General features: G+C 46.2%; 1 protein-coding gene across 2 annotated transcripts in view; it reads left to right on the top strand.

Annotated features, from left to right (window-relative positions):
• Window positions 1-326: 326 nt before the first annotated feature.
• The window catches only part of Ap2a2 (adaptor related protein complex 2 subunit alpha 2), a 71,238-nt gene continuing 49,582 nt past the window's right edge, over window positions 327-21,982 (top strand). For both annotated transcript variants that reach the window (XM_057777875.1, XM_057777874.1), the window contains exon 1: window positions 327-549. In XM_057777875.1, the coding sequence (XP_057633858.1) occupies window positions 483-549 (67 nt within the window). In that variant the 5' untranslated portion in view covers window positions 327-482. The remainder of the gene's footprint in view (window positions 550-21,982) is intronic.

Here is a 21,982-nt window from a genome sequence, read left to right as displayed (position 1 = left end):
GTCTTCTGCGTGACACAGGGTTGGTCGGCTCTGGTGTCGGTGTCCTTATCTACGTGAAGCCGGGCCCACTCGTGATAGCAAGATCCGGGGGCTAGTCAGGTTTACTTTAGAAGGATCCTTTGCCTGGCGGTGAAAATAGGAGGCGCGGCGCCTGCGCGCACAGCACAGCACAGCTAGGCTTCTCCCGGCCCCGGTCCGGCACCATCCAGCGCCACGCCTCCTCCTCCCCCCTTCCCCCCCGCCCCGGAGCCCTGCACCGCGAGAATGCGCACGCCCTCTCGCACCGCCCACCGCCGGGCGCGAGGGCTCAGCGTGCGCGTCGGCGCGTGCGTCGTGCGTGCTCGCGCGCGCGGCCCAGCGAGCGGCGCTCGGGGGCCCGAGTCGGCTGTGGCTAGGCGGCTCCGCGCTCCAGGGCTCCTCGGCGTGACGGCCGCGCCCGCGCTGTTCCAGCCCGCCGCCGAGGCCGCTCCCGGGGCGCGAAGATGCCGGCCGTATCCAAGGGGGACGGGATGCGGGGCCTAGCGGTCTTCATCTCCGACATCCGCAACTGTGAGTGCTAGGCACTGGGAGGGCCTGAGTGGGGGCGCGGCTGGGGGTCCGCAGGTGCGGCCGGGGGCCTGGGGGTGCGGCCCCGATGGGGAGGGCTATGTGAGCGGGCGCGCGGGTCGGCGGAGGCCTGGGAATGAGGGCTGCGGGGTGAAGATCGCGCGGTGGGGCGGGGGTCCCGCGCGGGCACTTAGGGTACAGAGCGCGCGTCCTGGGTGCACATCTGGCGGGAGTTGGTTGTCTGCTGCGGAGACCCAGGCTAGGGCGGGGGTGGTTGTTTCCCTGGTGTTGGACAGACAGTGGGGGTGTGGAGTGGAGATTCAGGCCAGCGTGCGGGGCTGGGTCCTGGACGTGCTAATCTGGCAGTGGGGTGGGGGTAGGAAGCGGAGGTGCGAGGCAGAGATCAGGGGGTGCGGACCCCGGGTGGAGTGGGTGCGTGTATCGGTTTGGACAGCTGGGGATTGCCTGTGGGTGTTCAGACTGAGATGCGGGGTTTAGGTGTCTTGAGAGCTAGGGGTAGCAATGGGAATGTGGGGCGGGGTGGGGTGTCTGTGGGGTTTGTGGCACCGTCGAGGGGCTTCCGGCCCAAGACGCCCCTCCCCAGCATGATGTCATCTTGGTCTTTCTAGTAATGGAGCTTTTAACCCAGCCTTTTCCAAAACAGCGTGGATTTTCTCTTTGGGCGGGGATCAGGACACCGTACGTCTCGGACCTGATTCAGGCGGAGTGTTGGGCGATGATTAGATCTCACCCACTGCGATTAAAGTGACTCATTCCCCCAGGGAACCGGCAGCAGCCGGGTGTGGATGCTGGAAGCTGCTCTTGCTTCTCTGCTGAGAGCAGTTCTGTAGACAGTGTCCCCTGGGTAGAAAAAAAAATCCGCCCAAAGTGAAATGGATCGGAAGGTTAAAGGTCAGGTAGGGCGGGTGCCCAGGACTTTGGCTTACAGAAACTTCGGAGGGTTATCAGACAGCCGCTTACTGAAGAGAAGAAAGGCCATTTTCCTGTCAGTTGGTTATTAAATCCCCTCCTCCCCCCAGCAAATAGCTGACTCCATGACTTTTGTTACTTTAGAGATTAACGTGTGTCCTGAGGAACTTTGTCCGGTGCTGTCATCATACTAACACTTTAAGACTGTATTCCCTAAGACTGGGTGCAGGACCCCAGCTTGCCTGGGTCTGCAGGATTCTGGAGGAGTAGATTGCTGTCCTCTGCAAAGAAACAAGCATCCTTGGACTAGGGCTTACCAAAATTGTAGACCATAGCATTCATAGTCATGATGCATTTTTTTCTAAAATTTTTGTTAAAAAACTACATTTATAGGTGCGTGTGTGTGTGTAGGTGTATTCATCTACAAGCCATGGTGCCTCTGAGGTGGTGGTCAGAGGACATCTCTCTGAGAAATCCCTTTTCTTCTTCCATCATGTGGGTCTTCAGGTATGGCATGGCAGCCTGGCCCGCCGCCCCTGCCATCTCCCCCGTCCTGTCCTTGTGTTCTCTGAGGAGAGTTCAGCTGATCAGGACATTGAAAGTGAAAGCCAGTTTCTCACCCAAGTGTTTGATCAGAGGTGGCACCTAGTGAGAACTTGGTAAATGACTTATTGTCTGACTGTAGAGCAAGCTTTCCCTGTGTTGGAGCAGCTGATCTTTGGGAATGATTGGCATTTGTTGTGGGGGGGGCATTCTGTGTCTTGGAGTATGTTTGGTAGCACCAGGTGCCTCAGTTGTAATGGTGGTAAATTGTTCCTCAAAGATGTAGGAAGCATACAAGATCATTCCCAGAGGAACCATTGAAAGAGGGGGTACCTGGGCCTATCTGGGATCCAGGTCTCTGTCTGGCTTTCCTGCTGTCTGGCCTCTATCGACACTGTGGCCCTCCTCTAAGGAGCTGTGTCCTCTGTTGTGATGTTGTCTTTTCCAGTGGAGTCTGTGTCCTGCTGTACAGGAAGCACCAAAGTAAGGGCCCTCTGTCCTCGCTCTTCACTTCACCCCTTCCGTGCCCCTCAGTGTCTGGCACACAATATGTCCTCTGTCAGTGAGTCAGCTACAAGTAAGACACAGAAGCTCTCAGGAGGGAGCAGGGACAGAGTTGGTGCGAACTTGATCCCTAGGCCATGGGGAGGGGGCCACTGTTGTTTACTCATGGTAAGAGTGAGTGGTGGCTCTGTGGAGAGGTACTCCCAGGTCAGCCCCCAAGGTACAATGCAGGATCCTGGCTCTGCATCCAGCCCCGTAACTGGAAGCCACCTGCCAGTGAGCCTTGGTTCTCAAGAGTTACTTGTAGGCCGCAGTATCGTCTGAATCTGTTTCCGCAGCTTTTTAACCTGATGCTTCTCTCTTTGAAGGCCTGTGTTGAACCTTGAGAGAAAGGGAAGGATCAAGGGGGACAAAGGGATATAAGCGGGAAGGTTCTGCATCTGTTTCCACTTGGGTTACTAGTTTACCCTCTTAGCATAGGCGGCCACCACCCCGCTACCACATCACTTAGACCTGTAGCTTTGCAGCTCAGGTAACAGACAAATTCTGTCTCTCTCTTTTTTTTTTTTTTTTTTTTTTTTTGGTTTTTCGAGACAGGGTTTCTCTGTGGCTTTGGAGCCTGTCCTGGAACTAGCTCTGTAGACCAGGCTGGTCTCGAACTCACAGAGATCAGCCTGCCTCTGCCTCCCGATTGCTGGGATTAAAGGCGTGCGCCACCATGGCCCGGCTCAAATTCTGTCTCTTAAGACTAACTTGCTCTTTCCTGATCTACTTCAGCCAGGGCTATGAATTCAGTATTGTTATTTCAGTGTGTCAGAGTCCTGTAAATTGCTTCTGTTTCTCTTGCCTTTATTTATTTTTATTTATGTATATGTGTGTGCCTGCTTGTTTATATGTGTATCATGTGCCTGCAGGTTCCAGAAGAGGCCAGCTGTTGGATTCCCTGGAACAGGAGTTACAGGTGGTTGTGATCTACCCATGTGGTTGGTGGGTGCTGGGAACTGAACCTGTGTCCTTTGCAAGAGCAGCACATATTCTTGACTGCTGGGCCACCTCAGCTTGATTTTTGCTTCTTTAACAAGATACACATACAATATATATATGCATCCAGTATTATATATATATGTATATACATGAATATATACATTTTATATACATATATAAAATGAATGTTTTGCCTGCATGTCTGACTGTATGTATGTATGCCACATGTGTGCCTGTTGCCTGTGGAGGTCAGAAGAGGATATCAGACCCTTTGGAACTGGAGTTATAGGCAGTTGTTAGCAGCCATGTGAGGGTTAGGAATTGAACCAGTATTCTTTGCAAGAACAGCCAGTATTCTTTTCTTTTTTTCCCTCCCTTTCTCTCTCTCTTTCCCCGAGACAGGGATTCTCTGTAGTTCTCTGTAGTCTTGACTTTTCTGGAACTCGCTCTGTAGACCAGGCTCAAACTCACAGAGACGCCTCTGCCTCCCGAGTGCTGGGATTAAATGGTATGCCTGGCATACCCAGTGTTCTTAACTGCTGGGCCATTGCTGTTTCTCTTGTAAGCTGTCATGAAGAAAAAAATTTGAGCTGATAAGATAGCTCAACTGGTAAGGGCACTAGCTGCCAAGCCCATGACCATAGCTCTATCCCTGGTACCCTGTGGTAGGAGAGCTCATTCCCAACAGTGCTCTTTAGCATCTCCATACACACCACGGCGTGTTTGCTCTGGCACATCTGCCCCACTAGATGTTAAAAAAGTAAAATTCTAGTGTTTTTTTTTTGAAGTCTAAGTTTTAAAATTTCTTTTTCTTTCTCTTTTTAATCTTTTGGTTTTTCAGGACAGAGTTTCTTTGTGTAGCCCTGACCGTCCTGGAACTAGCTCTGTAAACCATGCTGGCTCGAACTCACAGAGATCCGCCTGTTGTGTCCCAAGTGCTGGGATTAAAGGCGTGTGACACCACTGCTCAGCTATAATTTCTTATTTTGAAATATTTATAGATTCATAGGAAGTTGTCTTAGTTAGGGTTTCTATTGCTGCGATGAAACACCATGACTAAAAAGTAAGTTGGGGAGGAAAGGGTTTATTGGGCTTACACTTCAGCATTGCTGCTCATCACTGAAGGAAGTCAGGACAGGAGCTCAAATAGGGCAGGAGCTGATGTAGAGCTGATGCAGAGGCTATGGAGGGGAGCTGCTTGGTGGTTTTCTTCATATGACTTGTCCAGCCCACCTTCTTATAGATCCCAGGACCAGCAGTGTCAGGGATGGCACCACTGAGCATGGGCTGGACCCTCCCCCATTGATCACTAAATGAGAAAATGCCTCACAGCTGGGTCTCAGACATTTCCTCAACTGTGGCTCCTTCCTCTTTGATGACTTTAGCTTAGCTTGTGTCAAGTTGACACACAAAACCAGTCAATACAGAAGTTGTGAAGAAATTGACAGGAAAGTCCTTGGCGTCCTTTACCCCACCTTTCCTGATGTGGACATCTTTTGTAAATAGGATATTTTCAACACTGGAAAACAGTACAAACCACTGGGCTATATAGATTTCATTACTTTCTTTGTTCATTTATTTATTTATTTATTTATTTATTTATTTATTTTTTGCTTTTTCGAGACAGGGTTTCTCTATGGTTTTGGAGCCTGTCCTGGAACTAGCTCTTGTAGACCAGGCTGGTCTCGAACTCAGAGATCCGCCTGCCTCTGCCTCCCAAGTGCTGGGATTAAAGGCGTGCGCCACCACCGCCCGGCTATTTATTTTTTGGTGCTGGATTTTGAATTGAGGCCTTGAGTATTTCAGCCCCTACATGTCAGTAGTTTTACCTGTACTTAACGTGTACCTGAGCGTGTGTGTGTGTGGTGCTGTGTGGTTTTAGTTTGAGTAGCTTCGTGTGACTTCCACCTCTGTGAGAGACTGCTCTGCTCTGTTACCATGAAGCTCTGTGGCATCAGCTCTCATAACCACACCTACTGCCTCCCACCATGGCAACCGCTAATCTGCTCACCAGCTCTGTAATTTTGTGATCCCAAGGATGTCACATAAATGGAATTGTACAGCATGTGACCTTTTGGAGGTTGGCTTTTTCACTCAGCGTGGTCCTTGACACCTATATAGCCTGTTGTATTGATAGTGTTCCAAGGAAACAACAATCCTTCTGTCTGACATTAGGGGTTTGGAATTTCACTTGCTTTTCCACGAGTGATGTATGTCCATCAGGCAGAACCATATATCGCTTAAATAAGCATGCCTTCCTCTTTAGCTTTTGCAGTGCTGAGGATGGAACCCAGGCCTCACTCATGTTAGGTGAGAGCACTGTCACTGGACCACAGCCCCAGTGAAATGGAACTTGTCTACTGCTGTTGACATACCAACAGTCCAGTATGATTGGGAACACCAGTGATCCCCGACTAAGGTGCTTTGGCCCGATGGGGTTTTTGTTCTTGTTAATGTGCATGCAAGCAATGCACAGTCCATGAAAATCTGACTTTGAGTTTGTATCTTCTCCTGGGCTGCTTGTGGCATGATCCTTTCATGACACTGAGCAGTGGCAGTGAGTGCCGCATCCCCTCAGTCCCTGGCCACTAGTATAGACAAGTTCTGCAGTGTGCTGCTGAGCTTGCGGCTCTGGGCTAAGTGTGTTCAATGCCTTTTCTGTGCACTATTTCACCTTACTGTGGGTTTGCTGGGCACAACTTCATCACAAGTTGAAGAGCATCTTTCTGTGACCGTGCTGAACACAGCATTTTCTGAGAATTGATGCAGAACAGCTAGGACTACAACAGAAAGACAGAAGGTCTTTGTGAGAGTAGTCATGTTGCCATGGGCAGGAAATTGCAAAAATTGCCATTTGTCCCTGTGTTGGGGCTGGGGCTGGGATTGGGGCTTAGAGACAATGTAGGTTAGGTGCCTCCTTAGGGCTCAAGTGAAGGAAGACAGGGTGGCCAAGTGGTATGTCTTGAATGTTCCTAAGAGAAGAATGTCGTTTGTTGTGCGCAGCTATCAGGTCTGCTGTTGTGGATGTCCCTTTGAACTGTACTTTAGCATTACTAAAGTCTCAAATATTTATTTATTCATAGAACCTCAGTTATTAGCTGTAAGTTGGACATTCAGAAATGGAGCATAACAATTCAAATTCTGCTTAAGTTCCATGTAAATATTAAATATAAAGTTGTTATTTGATTTTCCTGCATAATGGTAAAGACAAATTAAACTTGGTATGTTGAATATTTTTATTTATTTATTTGTTTGTTTATTCATTCATTTATTTTTTTGGGGGGGTTTTCAAGATAGGGTTTCTCTGTGTAATAGCCCTGGCTGTCCTGGAACTAGCTCTTGTAGACCAGGCTGGCCTTGAACTCACAGAGATCTGCCCATCTCTGCCTCTTGAGTGCTGAGATTAAAGGCATGCAGCACCACTGCCTGGCTGGTTTTTTTTCTTAATTTTTTTATTTATTATATATACAGTATTCTGTCTCCATGTATCCCTCTGGGCCAGAAGAGGGTACCAGATCTCATTACAGATGGTTATGAGCTACCATGTGGTTGCTGGGAATTGAACTCAGGACCTCTGGAAGAGGAGCCAGTGCTCTTATCCCCCTGGCTGTTTTTTTTTTGGGACAGGGTTTCTCTTTTTTAATTTTTGTTTTCTTTGTTTGACTTGCTCTATTTTATTTTGTTTTATTTTTTTTAATTTTTATTATTTGTTTTTTTGAAACAGGGTTTCTCTGTGTAGCTTTGGAGCCTTTCCTGGAGCTTGCTCTGTAGACCAGGCTGGCCTCAAACTTGAACTCGCATAGATCCACCTGCCTCTGTCTCTGCCTCTTGATGCTGGGATTAAAGGCTTGTGCCGCCAGTGCCTGACTGATTTGCTTTGTTTTTAATTGTATTTGATGTGGTTATGTGCACATGAGTGCAGGTGCCTGTGGGGCATCAGATACTCTAGAGCTGGAGCTGAAGGTGGGTGTGAGCTACCTGATGTGGGTGCCGGGACTGAACTCAGGTCCTCTGTAAGGGCAGCAAACTCTCTTAACTGCTGAGCCATCTCTCCAGCCTTTGTTTTAGTTTAAACAAATCTTTACTTTTGTGAGACTCATACTGTACTACAGCCTGACCTGGAACTCACTGTTTAGTCCTATTGTCTTAGCCCTCTGAGCACTGTGTGAGCTGTCACACTTGGCATATTTATTAATTGACTAATTAATTTGGAAATAAGGTCTTAGGTAGTCCAGGCTGCCTCTGCAGTGCTGAGATTATAGTCATGTATCACCATGCCTAACTTTTTGTTGAATTTTAAAAAGAACCTTCAAAATTAAAGTCTATGCAGTTCACTTTGTCTTCTTTCCTGACTGTCCCATTGAAAGTGCTGACTTTTTGAGAAGAATGCTTGTCTTGCACATTTTCTTTTGCAATCTTCTGCATAATTCATATTCCTTAGAAACCCATTTTGTAAGCTTGTGACAGTATGAAGAGGGATGAGGAAGGAAGTCTCTGCTACAGGCAGGGCCCTGTGCTGCACTGTAGTTTGACCAGGGGTTTCATAGCGCCATAGTGCCATCTTCATAGCAATTTCTCTCCCTCCTCTCTGAAGGGTGGTGTCACTTTCTTTGACAAGTTGGCTGTCCATTGCATATCCCATAGCATCTTCCCATGTCAGAACTTAGCAGTGATCACATGGCCCTTCCTGCTCCCAGCCTTGAATTCACGTGTAGTCCAGGTTAGCCTTTTTAGTGCTAGGATTGCAGTGTGTGGCACCACACTTGGTACCTCTTTCCTCTTAGAGTGATTCTCTCTGCTGCTTTGGCAGCTGCTTGCAGCAGGGTTCTTAGAAAGGCTGTCTCTGTGGGATTAAATGGCATTTCCTTGGCTCTTTAAAAAACAAATGAGTCAGACTAGAAGGGCAGATGAGCATCTGCTGTAGAAAATGGTTATTTTTTTTAAAAATCAGTTTGATTTTATGTGTATAAGTTTTGTTTGCGTGTATGTCTGAGTACTGAATTCATGCCTGGTGTCTGAGGTCCGAAGGTGTTGGATTCCCTGCAACTGGAGTTCTGGATGACTGTTGAGTGCTGGGTGGGTGCTGGGAAACATACCCTGGGCCTTTGCAAGAAAACAAGTGCTCTTAACCACTTAATCATCTTCCCATCCCCAAAAATGGTATTTTGAAGAGAGTTTACATAGTATGAAAAGAGTTGAAATACATATTGTGAACTCTTGAGCAGAAGGTTTGAGCGCTGGTGGATCTCATCTGTGGCAGATTCTTGAGCCAACCCCTGAGCTCAAACTTGAAGATTTATAAGGTTCCAAAAACAAAAGTATTTTTGTTAATCTGTAATAAATTTGTCAAAAGTGTTGGTTGGCCTAGATTGCCAAGATAGCTCAGAGGGTTAAGACTGACAACCAGAGTTTGATCCTTAGGACCCACATGATGGAAGGAAAGAACTGACTTCCTCACGTTGTCTCTGACTTCAACACATGTACGATGGCACATGTGCATGCTCACACATATACAAATAAGTAAATGTAATTTAAAAAGAAATAACCAAAAAACTGCTGAAGCTATGCATGGTAGTGTAAACCTTTAATTCCAGAGGCAAGACTGCATTTGATGTCAGCCTGGGTTTCTCAGTGAAATGCCATCACAAAGAAAAAAAACCCTCATAAATCAGAAAACTTAAGAAAAAAAGCAGTGAACCAGCACTGCCATTAGGATGGACATGGTGGGCTCTTGCTTGATAGATTTCTTAGATCTGGAGGTGGAGTGGGATGGACACCTTTCTTGATGGACTTCTGATTGGAGGCGGGTGATCCTACAGGAGGTATGGAGAAATAATAGAGCTACATAAGGTATTTGGATATTACAAATCTGCAATTCCAAGGTAACTTTGGAGGATTATGTACTTGGGTGCGGCCTTGCCTAGCAAGCATTCTTTTCAGGTGGAATGGAAGTGTGTGGTGTAGTCCTCACCTGACTGCAGGTTAATAAAGTACTGGAATGTTCCGCTCCCACTCTCCCATCTGGTCCGCAGTGAATGGCATGTGGCCTGGTGTGGCCTGATGTGGAAGCTATGGGAGGTACAAAGTTGGATGGCATCTTTCAACTTCTGTGTGTAGACGCTAAATAAAAATCTCCCTAGTTAGACAGAAATGCAGATTGAATAGCCTTCACTTAAAACCTAAATGAGTAAGCTAGGTGTTCTGCACGCTTGTAATCCCAGCACTGCAGAGGCTGAGTGAAGCAGTAGGATCATGAATTCCAGATCATTCTGGGCTTTACAGGAAGACCCTGTTTGAAAACAGCAGCAATAACAAACTCCAGACGGGGTGGTGGTGGTAGCGCACACCTTTAATCCCAGCACTTGGGGGGCAGAGGCAGGCAGATCTGTGAGTTCGAGGCCTGGTCTACAGAGCGAGTTCCGGAACGTCCAGGGCTACACAGAGAAACCCTATCTCAAAAAACAAACAAACAAACAAACAAACAAAAAAAACAAAAAAGAAAAAAAAAACCAAACAAATTCAAACCAGAGATCAAAATCAAACGGATGGTTTTTACTAAGTTGTATGCTGCCTTACACTCAGATTGCAAAAATATATAATAAGGGTTTGCTTTTTATACTTTCCTGACTTCCGTGTGAAGGTCAACAAGGGTGACACGTCCTGAAAACACAGTGCCACATGTGCAGTTTTATTCTGGGAGAGTTTCAAGGTGTCTAGGATTAACTGGGTGTTGCTGTGCTGAGATGAGGGCCATGGCAGTGTTTCATAATTAGTCCTGGGGTGGATGTGGCATTGTTAGGGCTTGGCCAAGATGTATAAAATAGATAGCTTGTGAGTAGACAGAGGCTTCACTGGGAAATAGGGTCCTGTACACAGAACTGCTGAAGACCTAGAGTGTGGAGCCTGAGGTTACAAAGTCAGAGTTGCCAAAACCCTCCAGGGAACTGGGTGGAAAAGGGTGTTACTCCTGGCCACCCTGTGGCTCCTGCAGCCAAGAATTCTGTCACCAACCTCACCCATTTCTCTTCAGTATTGTTAGAGAAGAAGGGCTGAGGATTAGAGGTAGGAATGAGGGTAGGTTAGGAGGAGCCACAGGGTACAATGCTGGACTGGTGGTAGTGTGATTTTCAGAGCGGGGTGGGCAGGGATGTGTCCACATCTGCCTGTGCCCCAGTGGAAGAGGGGTCCTGCTGTGGAGGTCCCATTCACTGTTGTTAGGTGCTGTAGTATGCAGTTCACATGGCCACCAAAGCTTTGAGTCAGTGCCTCTCTTCCTGCATTGTGTGCTCATGTGGAAAAACTTGTAGCCTGGGTTTCGTGTCAGTCTGGTTCCTCTGCCCTGTGCATATCTGGAGCCTGAAACTTCAACCTATGAGAACCACGGTGGCTTGGCATTAACCGCTTTCCCACTTACTTTCCTTGGTTGGCACTGGCCTCAAGGATAGCTGAAAGGCAGAAGGCCAGATTCACATTGGATTGTCTTCTGATGAAGGTCAAGTGTGTTGGTGGTAAGGTAGGTGTGGTGAGCCCTCAGGTTGCCCTGGGGCCTAGGCTGCTGGCTCCCTGCGTTCCCAGACAGTTGCCTGAGGGCAGGCTATGCCTCCTTCTGTGAGGTGGTAGAGAGGAAGTCTGTGTTCTAGTTGCAGTTTCAAAAGCACTAGATTATGGTGAAATCTTTTTAAAGGATGAAAATACAAGTTGAGTATTTTGGAAAAGTTCTGTGTTTTTTATACTTCAAAATATAGTTCTGAGGCTGGGTGTTGTGGTTCATGTCTTTAATCCTTGCACTTGGGAGCAGAGATAGGTGAATCTCTGTGAGTCTGAGTTCAGTCTGTTTTACACAGTCCAGGACAGCCAGAGCTAATAGAGACCTATCTCAAACAAACAACAACAACAACAACAAACAAACAAACAAAAATCAAACCAAAAAAACAAGCAAGCAAACAGCCCAGCTTTGTATCCTGTGGCTCCTCCTACAGAAGCCCTTCTGACCGAAGCCCAGCCTGTGCGTGCCTGGAACCCCAGCACTTGGGAAGCCAAGGCAGGCAGGAGGATCAGGCTACCTTTGGCTACATAGCAAGTTTGAGGCTAGCCTTAGATGACTTGAGAACCTTTCTGAAAAGACACCAAATTGAACCATAACCAAAACACCAAACTACCCACAAACAACAAAAACCAGATCATTAGCTTTTTTTATTTTTGGTGGAGGTGGTTGTTTCTGGTCACATTACCAACAGATCAGAGCCTTGCTTTTTAACTTCATTGTGCCTATAGAAATTAGAAAATCTTTGACCAGTTCTAAGCTTATTGGTATTGTGGGCTGTTGTTACAAGGAATTTAAAGTTTGCTCTCTTTCCTCACCACTATTAGCACACACACTCTGTGATGGCTACATCGCTTAGGCTGACCTCCATCTCTTGGATTCAGTCATTTTCCTGCCTCAGCTTCAGCTACGGTAGCTGGGAAGACTGGTATGCTGCCCTGTTGGCTGCATTCAGTCAATTCTCCCTGTTAAAGCTTTGTTGCTGTATTTAACTATCCCTTCATAGAGTAGCAAGTCACTCTCCTAGGAAGTAAGAGTAAGGCAGGTACTCCTGGCGCGTCCTTCTACTGCTGGGACTGGCTCAGCTGGAATTCTTTGTTTGTTTGTTTGTTTGTTTGTTTGTTTTGTTTTTAGATCAGGTCTCACTAGGTAGCTCTGGATGTTTTGGAACTCAACTTCTTAGACCAGGCTGGCCTGGGATCCTCTGGAATTAAAGGCGTGCACCACCATCCCTGCCTTTTGAAGCTGACATTCTTGTCATTGTTTTCCTTTTGGTGGGAGGGTGTGGATCCAGTTCTGTGAAGTGCTGTATTCTTGATATCCTCGATATCCTCTGATGAGACATTTGCTGCAGACCTAATTTAAATATGCTTCTTCATCTTTTTTTTTTTTTTTTTTTTTTAAACAAGTAACCTAGAAAACAAGCAGGATGTGAAGGTGCACCGTTAGAATCGACACACTTTGGAGGCCGAGGCAGGAGGATAGTGGGTGTGAGGTGAGACTAGAGAGACAAAAAAGAAAAACCACAGATCTCTGTGTTATGTTCTTGTTCCTTTGCTATACTTTTATTCTTATTTTCTTTTAGCCTTGCTAGGGGTAGAAGCTGGGGATGTGGGATCCCTAGACACATGCTCTCTGTACTATATAGTAAATTGCAGGTGATTTTTCTTTCTAACCAAGGTCTTACCATGTAGCTAGATTGGCCTTGATCTTTGATTACCCGCTCCCCCTCCATCTTAGCCTTTCTAGTGCTGGGATTCCAGGTGCTAACACACTTTTGTTGCTATGGGTTTTTGTTTGTTTGTTTTGTTTTTAGACAAGGTCTCACTGTGTAGACCAGGTTGGTCTTGAACTCAGAGATCACCTGCTTCTGTCTCCTGAGTGCTGGGATATCTTTTTTTTTTTTTTTGGTTTTTCAAGACAGGGTTTCTCTGTAGCTTTGGTGCCTGTCTCGGAACTAGCTCTTGTAGACCAGGCTGGCCTCAAACTCCCAGAGATCCGCCTGCCTCTGCCTCCCGAGTGCTGGGATTAAAAGCGTGCGCCACCACCGCCTGGCAATGCAGTACCATTCTTGAAGGGTATTCTGAGGATGTATATTTCAAATTTCCTTTATTTTTTTCTAGGTTGTGTGTATGCATGGGCACTGGATGTCAGGGATGGTGACACACACTTATAATACCAACACTAAAGAAATACATAAAATTATTATTATTATTTTGGATTTTGAGAGAGGGGTTTTTTACGTACATAGCTCTGGATGTTCTGACTATGCTGAATAGATCAGACTGGCCTCAAACTCATAGAGATCTGCTTGTCTCTGCCTCCTGAGGGCTAGGATTAAAGGCATGGGCCAACACACCCATTTGAAATTAATATTTTGATACAGGTTGCACTATGTAGCCCCTACTGGCTGGAATTCTGTGTAGACTAGGTTAGACTTACACAGAGGTAGCTTGCTTTACCTTCTTAGTACTTTGATTAAAGGCTTGAGCCCTGTACCTGGCTTAGATCTACCGTGATGCTGTTCTACCCTGTCACCTTCCATCCTGAATGGATCATCTGGAAGGAGGCCCTTGTCAACTGCCTGATCTCTTGGCTTGAGTGCCCCAGATTTTAAAATTGTTTGAAATAGGTACTGAAGAGATTGATCAGTGGATATAAACATTTTCTGCTCTTGCGGAGGACCAGAGTTCAGTTCCTAGAACTCACAGTTAGTGTGCTGCCATTGCCTGGCTGACATTAGTTAATGTTTCTTATCCTTGGGATTTAAGTTTATTTTAGGCCAGTGAGTTTATAGTTTCGAAGTTTGAAAGATAGATGAGATAATCTACTTAAACAGAGAAAAAGTTGACTTTTGTCTCACAGCTTTGGAGTTTTCAGTTCTTGAGTGATTGGATTGGTCCTATTGTTTGTGGGCCTGTGGCAGGATTTCTTGGAAGGAACACATGGAGCAAAGTCACTTAACTAAGCATCAGGAAGTGAAGGGTAGAAGAGGATGGGGCCCACAGCTCCTTAGGAGAGCAAAGCCCCCATGACTCAAAAGACCTGCCCTGTGTCCCACTTTCAAATAGGTTGCTTCCACCCATGGCCAGTGCTGGGAGGTCATGTTCTTTTTTCTTTTTTTTTCTTTTTTTTTTTTTTTTTGTTTTTTCGAGACAGGGTTTCTCTGTGGTTTTGGAGCCTGTCCTGGAACTAGCTCTTGTAGACCAGGCTGGCCTCGAACTCACAGAGATCCGCCTGCCTCTGCCTCCCAGTGCTGGGATTAAAGGCGTGCGCCACCACCGCCCCGCTTCATGTTCTTCCTCAAGCTGGGGAACAAGCCTTTAACACATTGACTTTTGGGGGACATTCCAGATTCTGGAAATGGTAGCTGTAGTTCTCATTAATTTTGAAATCCATCTGCACTCTGATCCACACTTTAGTTGCTTGTCAGGCCCCATGAAGTTCCTCAGCCCTCACTGCTGGTCTTTCTTTTTGCTCCACTTCCTTAAGTCCCTGGGGCTGCCTTCCCAGCTGCTGTTCTGCAGTGTTAGGTCTGGTTGACATGCTGGATACCACGTGTCTCACTCATCTCTTCTGAATGCCCTGTGCTGCCCCACCGGCTCTATCCTTCTGCCATTCACAGCCTCTGCCTGTTAGTTGGCTTCTTGTTCCTTTTATGTTGCTTCTTTTTTTTTTCGTTGCCCACAGGTGACATTTTTCTAGGATTTAGACATTGTGAGTCCCACCTTGGTTTTGAATCATCCTCTTGTCTATAAGTACCACAGAGCTTTGTTCTGGCCTGAAGCCCTGTCATTTGGAGACAGTTTGGTCTATCAAGGAAGGACTAGAGTGGCCTTAGGCCCAGGGCTAATTTCACTCTTCTCTCTCTGTCTCTGTCTGCCTGCCTCCCCCCACCCCCCTCTCTCAGAGTCTTGTAGGCTTGTTGACCTCCATCTTACTGTGTACTTATTGTGTAGTGGACACTGGACTTGAACTCATGATTTTCCTGTCTCCACTTACTGAGTACTGGAATTACAGGTGTGAACCACAATACCTGGCTCTCGTTCCCTCGTTTAAGGCAGGGTCTTTCTCCAGAAGCTGGCCACATTGGACTCTTTGTAGTTGAGTGGTTTCCTTTTAACCAGGTCAGTCAGTGCTTGTCAAGTCACTTCTATAGAGTCCCTCTCCTGCTTAAGTGAGACAGCAGGCCTGGATCACCTCTCTTTGGCAGGAGGCTGGAGCCAAAGCTTAGCTTTGGTGTTTTTGTTTTGTTTTGTTTCATTTTGTTTTGTTTGTTTCTTGAGACACGGTTTCTTTGTAGCTAGCCCTGGCTGTCCTGGAACTCACTCTGTAGACCAGCTTGGCTCGAACTCAGAGATCTGCCTGCCTGTGCTTCCTGAGTGCTGGGATTATAGGCGTGCACTACCACTGCCTGGCTCTTGGGTGTCTTAGATCTTTAGGAGAGTAGGGAGACTTGTTATGAAAGAGCGTGGGGTTTAGAGAAGAGATTCGGGCTAGAGGTAGAAATACAGGGTACCGTTACATTTAGAGCTGGAGTGGAGGGTGTACTGGGTGAGGGCAGAAAGGTACAAGCCCAGGAGGAGAAATGGAACCATCACTCTGGTTTTGTGCATTTCCTTGCTTCGGCTGAGCAAGTGAGGCAGCTGCTGTGACTACTGCTGAGTGCTGGGGCCCAGATTCAGGTCATGGATACTACAGACTACAGTGCATACCTTCTTTTGAGGATGTCCTAGGTGTATTGGGGTAGAGAGCATCATAGACCAGTAAGGAAGAAGATTTAGGTAAGTCTGGTGGGGTGGCTCAAGGGATAATCATAGCTGGCTTAACTCTTCCAAAAGTTTTGCTATATGAACAGTGAGGATGGGTGGTGACTGCAGAGGCAGTGGGTGTGTTGGCTTCCTGTTACTTCATGACAGGTTCACTTAAAACCATAGCACACCCAAGCATCATTGGGGCTTGGGAGATATCTCACTTATTAAAGTTCTTGTCTTGTAAGTGTGAAAGTCTTAGTTCAACCCCTAGTAGAACCCTGTAAAAAACTGTAGGCCTGGTATAGGTGGCATAAGCCTTTAATCCCAACACTGGAGAAGCAAAGGTAGGCAAGTCTGAGTTTGAGGCCAGTTTAGTCTATACTACAGCTGCATAGGGAGACTGTCTCAACACCTCTCCCCAACCAACCAAATAAAAAATTGCATGTGGCATTGTCCTTTTGGGGGCCAGGCAAGGTGTCAATGTGTAGACCAGGTTAGCCTCACCTCAGATTCACAGAAATCTGCCTACCCCTGCTTTCTGAGTCCTGGGATTAAAAGGCTTGCACCACCATTCCTGACCATGGTATACATTTTTAAAACAGCACTGGGAAGGAGGAGACAGGGAATTTCTGGGGCTGGCTGATCAACCAGTCTAACCTACTTGGTGAATTCTAGGTTCAGTGGCAAAACAAAACAAACATACAAACCCCATAAAACAAACAAACAAACAAAACAAACCCCACAAAACAAACAAGCCAAGGTGAACCAGGTGGTGGTGGCCTTTAATCCCAGCACTCAGAGGCAGGTGGACCTCTTTAAGTTCAGGGCTGGCCTGGTCTATAGATTGAGTTCCAGGGCTACACAGAGAAACCTTGTCCTGAAAAACCTAAACCAACTAACAAAACAAAAAAAGAAGATAATCCCAGGTATAGATGGCACCTGAGGAATGATATCTGAGAGTTATCTCTGGCTTCTACACATGGGCAGGTTCATCCACAGACGTGTACATACATACACATGAAAGAGAAAGAAGGAAGGAATGAACCCTAATCACTGTGGCTCACAACTTACTTGAGTGGGTCTCACAGATTTTTCTGGTGTCTGAAACGGATCTGGGGTAAATTCTCTTTTTTACTTGCAAACTATGTGCTGAGTGTGGCTCCTATGGGAGGGCTTAAGTCCCCTCCTTGACTGGCTGCTAGTCTAGGGTGGGCACATACAGTGAGGTTGGTGGCTCCGTGTAAAATATGGTTACCATAGAGCAGGAATTCCTCTGGGAGGCATGGTTTAAGAATAAGGAAATGTGCAATAACCTGCATGTAAATATTCCTAGTGATGATGATGATGATCTTCTTCTTCTTCTTCTTCTTCTTCTTCTTCTTCTTCTTCTTCTTCTTCTTCTTCTTCTTCTTCTTCTTCTTCTTCTTCTTCTCCTTCCTCCTCCTCTTCCTCCTCCTCCTCCTCCTCCTTTTTTTTGAGGCAGGGTCTCATTGTAGCTTTGGCTGACCCTGTGGGATGTTAATTTATTAAGGTTTCTCAAGGTAGAGTTTTTTTGTGTAGTCCTTGTTGTCTTGGAACTCAGCTCTGTAGAGCAGGCGCTGGCCTTGAACTCACAGAGATCTACCTGCCTTTGTCTCCCAAGTACTGAGATTAAGGGCATATGCTACCATTGCCTGGCAAGTTTTTTTTAAAATTTTTAATATTTATTTATTTTTATTTTATATGGGTGTTTTGCCTGTGTGTGTCTGTGTACCTCATATGCACTATGCCTAAGGAGTCCAGAAAAGGGCGTTGGATTTCCCAAAACTGGAGTTACAGACAGTCGTGAACCACCATGTGGATGCTGGGAATGGAACCTAGGTCCTCTGCAAGAATAAGTGCTCCTAACTGCTGAGTCATTCCTCTAGCATACATTTTTAAAGATTTATTTATTAGTTTTATGTCTATGGCTGTTTAGCCTGCATGCGTATATCTGCACCCTGTGCATGCTTGGTGCCCATGAAAGTCAGGAGAGGGTGTTCGTTACCTTAGAGCTGGTGTTAGTGAATGGCTGTGAACTGCCCTGTGAGTGTGGGAACTGAATTTAGGTCTTCTGCAAGAACAAGTGCTATTTACCACGGAGCCATCTTTCCAGTCCCCAGGATGTTATTCTTGATAGCCTAAAAGTAGAAAGAACCCCAAAAGCTACTAGGTACCAAAGTATGGAGCGTAGAGGCACATCACTAATAGATTAACTGCTGCTCAACAGCGTTGTGCTAAGGGAAAGCAGCCTGTGCTTTCCCACTTGGATGAAGGGCTGAGAAGAGGCAAGCCTATTAAGAGCTAATGAGGTTGCCAGAACTGGGGCCCAGGCTGGTTGGTGAGTGGCTGCTAATGATTTCCTTTGGGGAGATAGAGGACAGACAGAGCTGAGTATGTGGGAAGCCAATGACATACATGCTTTATGTGATTGAACCATGTGGTTTGGGAATCATATCCCAAAAAGATGGGCCAGCTAGTGTGTTAAAGGCACATGGGGTTATCTTCTGGGGTTTATCAACAGAATGGTTTTTAATGTTCCATGAATAAGTTTTTCCTTTCTTCCCTTCTTCCCTCCCTTCTTCCTTCTTTTCTCCTTCCCCCTTTCCTTCCTCCTTCCCTTCCTTATTACATATCCCTGCTGTCAACCTTGCTTTAGGCTCACATGCTCAGGATCACAGGCATGCACCACCAGGCTGTCTGTGCACTCTTTCACTTGTGTTTGTTGGTGTGGATTTTGATCACACTCCCTCTCCCCCTGCCCCGTTAACACAGACCACAGAGGCATCCCTAACTATAACCATGTCAAACCCATGGCCACTCACTATCTTCTGCCCATTATCTTCAAAGCATTCTGATTGATGGTAGTCTTGTCAGTAGAAGATCTGAGGTGGGAAAGTCCAGCAACCTGGGTCTTAACAGCTTGTGGTTGGGTTGTGAGTGGCTACTGTGGTGACCATCTTCAGTGCTTCTCTTCATTAATGTGGACAATCTAGAATGAAGAGTTTCAGCCTCTGCATACAATTGACTGAAACTCTTCACTTTGTCTTAGACAGAGTTTTATTGAACATGTCAAAGCTCAGTTTTGATATCTATCTGTCTCTCTTTCTGTAAGGTCTTACTGCTCTGTCCAGGCTGGCCGCAAACGTGTGATCCTCCTGCTTTAGCCTCTTGAATGCTAGGATTAGAGGTGTCTACCAACATGCCCAGCCTAGGCAGGTATTTTGTAATATAGGCCATTCCCTATCAGTATCATCAGGGATGAGTTTGGTCTGTGGAGAAGAAATGATTAACTAGCTTGTTGCTGAGGAATGAGCTTTCTCCTAGGTGCTCAATCCCAGCCTGTCCCCATTCTGTGCATTCTTTGAGATTCACTGAGGCAAATTACAGCTTGCTCCTGGCCAATGTCTGCGGCTAGTCTGGGTCACTTATTAGCCAGGGGTGCTCCGAAGTCCATGCTGAAATTGCTGCTGCATTTCAGAGAGTCAAGGTGGCTAAGACCAGAATCTCACAGCTCAGATTGTCTGGCAGGCTTGTTGACACAGGCCTGTTAGTTACTCAGACTGGTGTTACCCTTTCAAAATTGATTTCTAAAGTCAGAATAAGTCAGTAACCCCTGTCCTTGCTTATATCCAATTTTAATTTTATTTTTTGGACACTTTGTAATGTCACTTTATAACCCTGACTGGCTTGGAACTCTCTATGTAGACCAGGCTGACCCCAAAGATCTCAATACTCAATGATCCTGAATACTGGGATTAAAGGCATACACCACTTCATCTGATCCCAACCTAATGCTTTGCCACAAAGTCTGGTTTTTTTCCCCCCTCCCTAGATCTGTTCTTAGCAAGATGAGGCCCTCTGCCTGAGGGTTAGAAGTGTGACACAAGGCAGGGGGCATACATGTGATGTAGATGTGACCTGCAAAACATCTGGGCATATGGGGACAGGTCTGCTAGTATCCCTTGTTCTCTAAATCCTGCATATCACTTCATCTGGTGTGATTTCCTCTGTGGCGTTTCCAGAGTTCAACTTTTGGTGACCACTGTGCTCAACTGAGTGAAAATAACAACACCTTGAAGAGGGCTGTGTTTATGACCTGTGTCACTCATGCTACCTAATCCTCACAGTAACGTCAGGTTCTGTGATGCTGTCTTCCGTATAAGAGCAGGCCTAGAGCCATCACAGAGCTGGGAAACGTTTGCCCATCTTGGGGCAGCAGTACCAGAGTCTGTGCGTACATGCTCAGCTCATGGTTATTCCTCACGGAGGAGATTTTGACCTGCTCTCCTTTCTATACCCTGCTGCTCCTCAGTCTGCAGTCCTGGGAGGTAGCAGACACAGGGCTCTGGTCCAGGAGAAGGACTGAGGGCATCAATCCAGGAGAAGGTGAGGTGGCTTAGGACTGTACTGGTGGCAAATGGTAGTTCTTTAAAGGATTAGGGTTATTCTTTGTTCTTGGAAGACTTGAATTTTCTGTAGGGGAAACCATGGTCAGATGGATTGAAGGACCCAGGAGCAGAGACAGGGTAGGTCAGAAACACTGGAAAGGCCAGGGCTACTAACAGTGAACCTGGGATCTCCACTTGGAGAGAGCCAGGACTGACCACGCTTTCAGGACAGTGCTGCTTCTGGGTTGCGGGTGGACAGGTCTTCCTTCTCACTGGGGACCACTGAGTGGGGAAACTTAAGTTTTCTGAGTGATGACTCTGATCCAGGTAGGTACTGCCACCTTCTTGTCCTGCTGTGTTCCCGTGGGAGGTGTGTGTGACAGTTGCCCATTTTTTTACACTGCCTGGACATAGTGGTTCTGAACTTACTTCCCTTTGCACACTCATGTATGCCCTCCCCTTGCACACTCACCCATCCTGTATATTTAGACTGTCCCCCAAATACCTATGTCCACTCTTGCACTCACCCCCAACTCATGCTCCTCACACAGTCATATGCTGATGGTTCTTCATGTGACTCTGGATGTTTGAAGTCCATGGCCCACAAAGAATTTGGGGAGCAGGGTGGTCTAGTGTTACGAGTCTTTTTCTGTCCTGCTAGCCAATTCCCACATAATGACACAGAGAGACTCATTAATTATGAAAGCTTGGCCTTAGTTTTAACTAGCTCTTAAAACTTAAATTAGTTCATTTCTACTAGTCAGCATGCTGCCACATGGCTTATGACTTTTACCTTTCTTCCGATGCGTCCTGTTTGTTGCCTCTGTGTCCAGCTGATGACCCCTCCCCCACTTCTTCCTTTCTGAGTTCTCTTTGTCCCCAGAAGTCCGGTCTAACCTCTTCCTGCCTAGCTATTGACCATTCAATCCCTTATTTATTTATTTATTTATTTATTTATTTACTTATTTATTTATTTTTGAGGCATGGTCCTGGAACTTGCTGTATAGACCAGGTTAGGGACTTGCTGTGTAGACCAGGCTATTCTTGAACTCACAGAAAGTCACCACAGGTAGCTGTTTTTATTTATTTATTTATTTATTTATTTATTTATTTATTTATTTATTTGAGGCATCTCCCTGCCTTCACTACATGAAATCCAGCCTAAAGAAACTAAAGAACAAATAACATACATATACAACACGAAACAGAAGCTGCTGTGTACAGTCGACCTTTTATCTGAAGCTTTATTTTGTATACATGGGGTGCAAGTGTCGCTGTACTGGCGGAGGTAAGAGGACAACGTGCGGGGTTGGATTTTAGGTCTTCAGTGTGGTAGTAGACATCTTTACTTGCCACTGTTGAAAGCCTTGCTCTACTCCAGGCTGTCTTTGAACACATGGCAACCATACTGTCTTACTTTTTTTTTAATGTGGGTGGTGCTTGGAATTGAACCCGGGCATTGTCATGCCAGGTAGGCATTCTATACCTCTTCAGTTACATTCTTTTTCATAAGATTGTTTCTTACCATCTTCTTGTTAGCCAATATCTTGCGTTTTTAAGTTTTTTTTCTGGAAGAGTGTCATTTTTTAATTTAAATAATGTATTTAGAATCTATAATTATACACCTAATTTAAAGGGTGTTTGTTTATGATTTTTTATTTTATTTATTTTTTATTTTTTTGAGACAAGGTTTCTCTGTAGCTTTGAAGCCTGTCTTGGAACTAGCTCTTGTAGACCAGGCTGGCCTTGAACTCACAGAGATCTGCCTG

Source organism: Chionomys nivalis, chromosome 8, assembly GCF_950005125.1.
Source record: "Chionomys nivalis chromosome 8, mChiNiv1.1, whole genome shotgun sequence".
Lineage (NCBI taxonomy): Eukaryota > Metazoa > Chordata > Mammalia > Rodentia > Cricetidae > Chionomys > Chionomys nivalis.
This window is presented reverse-complemented; position numbering and strand designations above follow the sequence as displayed.